The sequence below is a fragment of the Choloepus didactylus genome, chromosome 9, assembly GCF_015220235.1.
Source record: "Choloepus didactylus isolate mChoDid1 chromosome 9, mChoDid1.pri, whole genome shotgun sequence".
Taxonomy (NCBI): domain Eukaryota; kingdom Metazoa; phylum Chordata; class Mammalia; order Pilosa; family Megalonychidae; genus Choloepus; species Choloepus didactylus.
The window spans coordinates 77,182,874-77,191,956 of NC_051315.1; the positions used below are offsets into that span (position 1 = coordinate 77,182,874).

General features: G+C 34.7%; 1 protein-coding gene across 1 annotated transcript in view; it reads right to left on the reverse strand.

Moving 5' to 3' along the window:
- The window catches only part of ZSWIM2 (zinc finger SWIM-type containing 2), a 30,063-nt gene extending 21,631 nt beyond the window's left edge, over positions 1 to 8,432 (reverse strand). Inside the window, exons 1-3 of the mRNA XM_037849780.1 lie at positions 7,745 to 8,432; positions 6,515 to 6,591; positions 4,027 to 4,067 (exon numbers count right to left, since the gene is read on the reverse strand). Coding sequence (XP_037705708.1) covers positions 4,027 to 4,067; positions 6,515 to 6,591; positions 7,745 to 7,909 — 283 coding nt within the window. The 5' untranslated portion in view covers positions 7,910 to 8,432. The remainder of the gene's footprint in view (positions 1 to 4,026; positions 4,068 to 6,514; positions 6,592 to 7,744) is intronic.
- Between the last annotated feature and the right edge of the window lie 651 nt (positions 8,433 to 9,083).

Here is a 9,083-nt window from a genome sequence, read left to right on the forward strand (position 1 = left end):
AGCTGTATGATAGTACCATGGACAACTGATTGTGTACTTTGGATCTCTGGATAATTGTATGGTATGTGAATAATCTCAATAAAATTAAAATTAAAAAAAAAGTCATTTGAAGGCATTTGAGATCTTCTAAGAGCATGTTAAGATGTTTGAGAGAATGGAAATTATTTAATATACTGGGAATGAATAGATTATTATGAACCTTGTATTTGGCACTTTTCCTGTTTTATGCAACTTTTTTCCCCTAAAATTGTCTCTATATATGTTTAATTATTTTCTTTGGAATACTTAAATATACTGTTAATGCTTTTCTTTGTATGCTTAAGTAATATGGTTAAAAAATACTGTGATGGTTTGGAACTGTATGTACCCCAGAAAATCATGTTCTTAAAGCTAATCCATTCCTGTGGGTATAAACCCATTGTAATTAGGATCTTGTGATGAGGCTACTTCAGTTAAGGTGTGACCCACCTCATTCAGGATGGGTCTTAATCCTCTTACTGGAGTCGTTTATAAATGGAATGAATACAGACAAACACAGAGAAAACCATGGAAGCAAGAACATGAAAGCAATGAAACAAAAAGAGAAAGTAGAGTCAAGCAGATGCTACCACATGCCTTGCCACATGGCAGAAGAGCTAAGGATCAATGGCAGCAGGTCTTTAAGAAGAAAGTATCATCTTGATGACGCCTTGATTTGGACATTTTCTCAGTCTCAAAACTGAAAGCTAATAAATTCCCTTTGTTCAGGTCAATCCATTTCATGGTATATGCTTTAAGCACCCTAGGAAACTAAAACGAGTACCTAAAATATGAATCTAAAAACAAACAAAACTAACAGAAAATTGATATATTACTGAAATTATTATAAAACAGCAAAATTATTTTAAAGAGCAATTTGGAAATACATATGGGGGCAGACATAAAAATATTAATACTTTATTCCAAAGTTCAACTAATGAGAATTTAGGCTATAGAAATATGAAAAAGAAGAAAAACTTCTTGCAAAAACATAACAAGTGTTCAAAAATAAATTAAATGCCTAATAATGGAAGAATATTAAATAATAAATACTATGTAGCCTTTGATGACTTTAATTATGGAGATTGGTCCATATGAAATTTCTGTTTTTGTAGATCAAAAACATTCAAATATTAGCAGTTCATATGAGTCAGTCTTGAAAAAGCACCTGGCATTACATCTAGCTAACAGGCAGCACAACAAATATTTATTTGTTGTATAGAGCTGTTCTGTCCAATATAGTAGCCACTAGTCATTTGTGACACCTGAAAAATGGCTAATGTGACTAAGAAACTGAATTTTAAATTTTGTTTAATTTGGATTTAAATTTCAAAACTGATAATCTATAGTTAATGGAAAACTTTTAAGTATGTTTGTAACAATTTGTGTACTATGTGAATTTATTTTTCAACTGAAAGTTTTATGAAGTCTAAATGCAGATCAAGTGTTTCTGATATAAACAGTGTCTTAATTGAGAAGCACTATAAGTGTAAAATACACACTAGATTTTGATCACTTAGTACAAAAAAAGAATCACTTAGTATAAAAAAGAATGTAAAATGTCTCACTAATAATTTTAATGTTGATCATGTATTAATGTTTTGGTTTGCTAAAGCTGCCAGAATGCAATATACCAGAAATGGATTGCCTTTATAAAGGGGATTTATTAGTTTACAAATTTACAGTTCTAAGTCCATAAAAGTGTCCAAACTAAGGCATCAACAAGAGGATACCTTTCCTGAGGAAAGGCCGATGGCATCTGGGGTGCCTCTGTCACACAGAAAGGCACATGGCTGGCTCTACTGAACCTTCTCTCCTGGGTTAGTTTCTGGTTTCAGTGGCTTTCTCCAAAATGTCTCTGGAATTCTGTCTCTCTTAGCTTCTCTCTCTCAGCTCCTCTGCGTCCTTGTTTGTTTCTTCCAGGGCATTTCTCTCTAAGTGTCTCGGAGTCCACTCTTAGCTTCTCCAGGGCAAACTCTGTGCTTCATCTCCTAACTTAGTATCTCTGAACGTCTTTCTGTCTGCATCTCCAAGCATTTGTGTCTGTATCAGCTCTCAGCTCTCTCTCTCTCCCTGAGCTGTCTTAAGGACTCCAGTAAACTACTTACTACCCTCCTTCAATGGGTGGGTCACATCTCCATGGAAATAATCTAATTAAAAGGTCCCACCCACAATTGGGTGTGTCACATCTCCATGGCAACAACCTAATCAAAAGATACACCCACAAAAGGTCTGCCCCCACAAGAGTGGATTAAAAGAACATAGTTTTTTTATGGGGTACATAACAGATTCAAACCAGCACAGTTGAAATGATAATACTTTGATATTTGGGTTAAATTAAAATATATTATTAAAATTAGTTTCACCTGTTTCTTTTTATTTATTTTTTTAAGGAGACTACTAAAAAATTTAAAATTACATGGTAGCTTACCTTATATTTCTATTAGATAGCCCAAGCATAGATGCTTGTACAAAATGAAAAGCAATGTAGAATAACTAAGGCTGTAGACAACAGGTAATCATTAATCTTCAGGTGGATAAAAAAGAGAAATGGAAAAGAAAATGTGTGTGGTATCACACAACCTAATCATTGGACATGAAGGGACTGGGAGAGGGGATGGAGGAGAGTGTAAGTGACATTTCTGAAAGAACCTTTATCTGCAGTGTGAAGAGGGATTGGGAAGTGCAGGCACTGGAAACAAGAAGGCTACAAAAAATTGTACCAATGAAGGATGAAAGTTGAATAAAAGTGATAATGGGGATGGAGAGATAGGAATAGTTGAAAGAAAGGTAGGATATAAAATAGGATTTATAGAATGACTTGAAACATGAGAAGAGGATGGGAGAGGAAAAAAAATCAAGAATTCGAAGGTTTCTAGCTCTGGTGACTAAATGAAAAAGAAAGTCAATATGAGAGGTAAGGGAATAGGAAAGGAGAACACAAATGGGGGGAAATTGGCATTTAAAACGTCTGTGGGACAACCAAATAGAACTACCCAGAAGGCAGTTGGAAATATTGGTTTGTTGTTAAGATGTGAGAATCACACAGTTGGAGACACCAAAATGGGAGACATTTCTAAAGGAATGTGTAAAGAGTGAGAGAAGAGTACAAAAGAAAAATCACTGTGAAACACTAAAATAATATTAATTTATGATCTGGTATAACTTCAAGACCCTTTTAAATGTGGCTACTATGATTGTAATTATATAATAGTTAGGGGGAAATGAAGCATGTCAACTTGCCTAAAATAGAGCCAGGACTCTGAACTGAAGAAGCACTGTTTAAGACTGATCAGCACTTTAATTATTTATGAATATTTATTAATACATAGAAAATGCAGTGAGGTTCTTGGACATGTCTAGCATAGGTCAAACAGCTCCATCACAGGGAACACTTCATAATGACAGTATCTTTATTTAAAAATTTACAAAGTTAAATGATTTTTTATAAAATTATTTTTCTTTCTCTTTTTTTACATTTGAAGACTCTGGAAATTAAAGTTGCACAACTATATTCCTGACTCTAAACTCATAATTAAGTACCGACATAAGCCCTTTTTTTTTTTTCACTCTTAAAAAACATTATTTTGCATAAAAATTTGTCGGTGAATGTTTTTGAATGAAATTATGTGTTACACCAAACTCTCTTTTTCTGGGATCTAAAAAATTATACTTGTTATTTTTCTTACAAATTAAAATAAGTTTGGATTAAGAATCACTGTGAACTTTTCTATGCTTAGAACAAACAAGGGATTTTTTTTTTTTTTTTTACCCAATAACTGATCATTGTTTCATTTCTATTTTTATTAAGTGCCTTTGAGTTTGAAAAAGGCATATGAAGTTACATTTCATATTAAGGAAGAAAAATGTTTGACTTAAGCGGAATAAGCTGGGCTAATAGCCGACAGTCATCAGATCCTCTAGAAAAATAATTGTCTAAATTTCGAACTCTAAATAAAAAGTTCTTAAATTTATTAACTTCAAATTAGTAAAAAGAAAATAACTTACATTCATGATTCCTTGGAAGCTTGAATTTTTTCAACAAGATCCTAATATTTACAAGTAGAACAACAAAATTTAAAACATTTATTTCTGACATAAGCTCAAAAGACATTATTTAGTTTTAATTTTAGAATTGGAATTGCTTCATAAGATTTATAATGCTGACAATATTATGAATCAACTTAAAACTCTCAACTTTTAAATAATAGTTAAATTTTGTTTTAAAATAAGCATGTTTTTTCAAGAGTGTCCTTAATGGAAGCTAGTAAAGAGATTTCCTAGAAAGAGTCCATGTATTTCTTTGTGACACATAGTTACACACAGAGAGAAGTTAGTGAGGGAATTTAGGTATTTATAGTGCTTCCTTTATGCTTCCCCAGAAATGAAGCAATTTTCTGGATAGAGTACCAAATGACTGTTTTCCTACATATGCCACTTTAATGCAGGATAGAAAAATATTTTAATATCTCATCAATTAAAATGAATATGGCTTTTATTTTTTTAAGTGGGAAATAAATATATATTTAATCATTTTTTATTGTAGAATACAACATATATACATAGAAGGGATAACTTTCCAAGTGCAATTTAACACGTAGTTAGAAAGCAAATTTCAAATTATATTATGGGTTACAATTCCACAGTTTCAGTTATGTCCTTATTGTGAAATATAATATATATACAAAAAGATAATATCTTTCAAAGTATGATTTAACAAGTAGTTATATAGGAAATTTTCGAAGTTGTTATGAGTTACAGTACCACAGTTTCAGTTAAAGTGGCCAAGAGAATTCAAAAAGTCAGGAGGCTGCCCTGGAAGTTACTCCTATGTAAACTTCACCTAGATATGCCAAATGACTACAGTATGATAAGCCCAAGACAATAGTAGTCCCAAAAACCTTAAAGAATACCTGGATCACTATCTGAGACTCTATAAAAGTTTCACTAAGTTTATTCTTCAGAAACTTAAATCCTTCAGAGAACTCCTATGCCAGTTAAGTCCCCAAACCCAGAGGCAACAGCTTCTTCAAAAATAGCAACCAGATGTGTCCCCTTTTCTCATAAAATCAATACCCCTCTTCAACCTGAACAAGTTAGGGTGGTCACTGCCTAGATATCCCTGATGATCAGGAAAGTGATTAAACTAGAGAAAGGGGTAGCAACAGACAAAATGGAATTTAACAAAGGATTATGAATACCTAATCTCTGTATAATTTTCTTTTTCTTAGTTGCTAGAGTATTAGAACAGCTAGAAGGAAAGAACTGAAATGGTAGAGCTGTAACGCATAGCATCCTTTGAAATTTGTTCCATAGCTACCTGTTAAATTGTAATTTGAAAGCTATCACCTTTTTGTATATATGTTATATTTCACAATAGGGAAATAACTGAAACTATGGAAATATATATTTAATACTTGAATTATATTACCATTTAGATTATGGTTAATATACTGTACAAAACAAATTGTACTCCAAAAAAAATCATAACAGAATGCCTTTTCCCTGAGGAAGGTGACATAAAATAAAAATGGAAAAAAAATCTATTTTAAGTATAATCATAATACAAAATAGGAAGTTTTAGAAGGACCATATTTTATATCTGTGTGTCAACTGGAGCAGGTAACTTCTATTAATAGACACTCAATAAACATTGATCAAAACAAAGCAAGACAAAACTTGGTAAATAAAAGCATTAGAAATAACAGATATACATTGTTTTTTCAATTTCATCTTTGACTTTTTTCCTCAAATATCAATTACAAGTTGTCTATAATAATATATTTAATGATCTGTTGGTATTAGTATAGGTAGGTGAAACAAAATGAGTTTGATTTAAACTAAACTGAGAGGTTTTGTTTTTTTTTTTTCCATTTCTGGGGATCCCTACAAATTGGCTCTGACAGTAGAGGAAAATTTTCAGATTCTACAAAAGTAATCTACAGTAGAGTTCTACTTTTATTTCAAAAGATTCAAGTATAAAAGACTCATACTTTTATTTCAAAAGATTCATAATTAAATGAAATTTTTCTGAAACTTGATCAACCTAGGCCAGCATAGAAAAAAATTATACTTCAATCCCTGTGTCTATACATGGGAAGTGAGGACAAATGATTTCCAATCAAAATTTGTTTTGGGAACACAAGGTTCTTGAAGAACAATAATGTCTCACAATGAACTGTATGATTATCATCAATCATGTGAATCTGATAGTTTTTTCCTATTGTATAGATAGATTTTACATTTTTGCATCATGAGAATCTAAAGATTGACTTGCTCTTACTAAAAACATGTTGAGATGGTGGTATATTTCCCAACTTAAACCCTACTCAATTTGCAGAATGAAATAAAATACTGAAAAGTATATTTGTAAGCTATGACCATTTTAAATTTATATTCCGTGAACACCAAAGTTCTTTAATCTTGCAGCACTCAAACCGTGGAAAAAACAAAATATATTTTCTGTGTGGAAGATTTTCATTACAAAGTCACTTACCAACAGATATGCTTACAAAGATCCCCTCCTTTCAGAAATATGAAACAGTTACAGGAATGAGGATTTCCTAGGAAAACCTTTAAAAGAAAAATGCATACTTACAAAAAAAAAAAAAAACCTGTTAATTTTTTTAGGGTTAGAGCAAAACTTAGTTTAAAGGTAATTGGATTGAAAGAGATTTGTAAAGGTAATTTAGTTAAGGTGACCCCAAAGGTTGGTTAGACTCTACTGAAAAATCTTAACTCGTGAACAAATCTCCATGCTGATTTTCACTTCCAGATTCTTTGCCTTGGTCAACAACTTGCATTATCAATTAAGATCCTTTTAAAGTAACCTGTACTAGGGCAGCTGAAAATACATCTAATTTTAAAAGCTTAAAAAAAATCTATCTTTACTGTAAGGAAATTCTACCTTGGTGGGGAGAGGGCTGTGTGTGCTAAAGACCTTTTGTAAGGTAGCTCATCTTGGGTTTTTGTGTTTTGCGCTTTTGAATTGGTGAGTTTCCTTTGTTAAATTTAATTTTATTCAGGAGGAGTTAGTATCATTAAGACTATATTCGCTACAATAATCGTGCTGTAAACAACAAAGTTAAAAAAATGGACATCTTAAACACAAGACTAAACTGTATTTTCAGTATTTAAAATGGATGACTCAAACTAAAAATTTTCAAGTCAACTCCTAGGAGGTGGTGCAGTGGGTGATTTTTGCGTGGGGAGGGAGAGACATGCAAATATGAAATAAAAGTTAAAAAAACAACTTTGATTCATTAAGACCCTTCCAAGACATAGCCATTTTAAACCATACTTTAAAAGGGTAGTGTTAAGGCTTCAGAGTTCGCAAACAGATTTTATTTATTTAGCAAATACTTACAGTATGTAAGCAGATTGTAGGATTTTCATTTCATATGATTTACAGGGCTAATAAACGCTAACAAAGATCCAAGAACGCACGCAATGCACACGGCTCCCTTTCACTCGCCTAAAGATCAAGGGCCAGCATCTTACAAGAACTGCATGCAACTTGGGGTCATAAGCTCCAAAAAGGAAACTTTTCTAATAAACACTATTTCCCTCTATAATGTGCACGTCTATCTGTGGGGTCTGTAGCTCTCCTGGGAACGCGACTTTGGGGTGATACAGCGAGTGTTCTTAGGGATTGCGAGGGTGGCGAAAGACACAAGGCTCGCTTCCGGGCCTTGCGGAGGAGAAGCGAGTTGGGGGAGGTAGTTACACGAAAATCCCTGTTCTCCGGCTCCTCCTCCCTCAGCAGGAAGCCGGTGGGGCCCATCTCTCTTAGGAGGTAGATGCTGCTGCTCAGCGCCTGGTCTTGCTGCCAACTGAGACGGTCGCTCACATGTCTTCGCCTTTCAGAGCCCTTACAGCCCCCACGAAGCATTCTGCCTATGTGCGGGCCGTGGCGGCCTCTCGGCTTGGCTTCCTGAGGCGCCCGCCGGTCTCCATAACGACGGCGCGGCGGCCGGTTGCCTTGGTGACGGCGTTTGGGCTACGTGCTGTCCCGGCGTGCCTTGCGCCCGGTTTATGGTTGTTGACGAAAGTCAGGCTGATGTCGATTTTGCAGTTCTGGCCACGCTCCACTCCTTCATGTGTCTAACTACCAAATGTCTGATTGAAAAGCTGGCGGCCGAAGGCATAGCTGTCAAATCTCTGGCAGACGGCTTTCTTTCTGCTTATTTATCACGGGCAGGGCTGGTAAAATCTGTTATGAAAGATGGACAACCCGTTGCAGTTTGAACTCTGGATGCTGAAATCAACCCGTGATAATTCACCGTCTTTATCAGAAAGCCCGGCTTGATTGTTGACTTCAGTAATATTCCACAAACCTTGCCAGATTGCCCACTACGTGCATGCACCAAGCGAGTCGCTGGAGAAAAAGATACAGGAGACAGGAGATCTGATCCTTAGGGAGCTAGAACCTTAAATTGGTGTGTGTGTTTGCGGCCGGGTTAGGGGTAGGAAGCGGCGGAGAGATGGTCTTAAAGCGAAAGAGCAGTTCTTCATTGTAATGGTTGGGTAGAGGTGGGTGTAGGAGACGGAATTCATTGATACTATGGGTATATCGCCTCTAGGTTTATAAAATACCTTTTCTACGGAATAAGATTTTTAAGGTATGTAATTTTGACCTGAGAATTAAAATTGAGCTTTGTTAATACGTTCTAGAGGGAGGGCTGTAATTAACGATGTAATAAAGGTCAAGTAAAAAGGCCATATTACTGTAATCTATCTAAAAATCTGAAATCAGGAGGTAGCACCACTTGGCAGCTCAGTAACATAAACACGGAGGAGGAAATTTGTACCATTTTTTTTTTTCATGTGAGGAAACCACAACTGGATTATGTCAAGAGCAGAAGAGGAAAAAATGGCAAAGATACAAGATGAAAGAAGATGATGGTAATGGCAGCTTTCACGTGTAAGATACCTGGATAAACACCATCCCGCCCCAGATCTAACATTTTAACATACTGAATTTTCTTTCTAGTCTCCTATTGTGTCTAATAGCAAGTAACATGTATGTACTACAGCACCCCCAACTTCAGCGTCAATTTAATGGT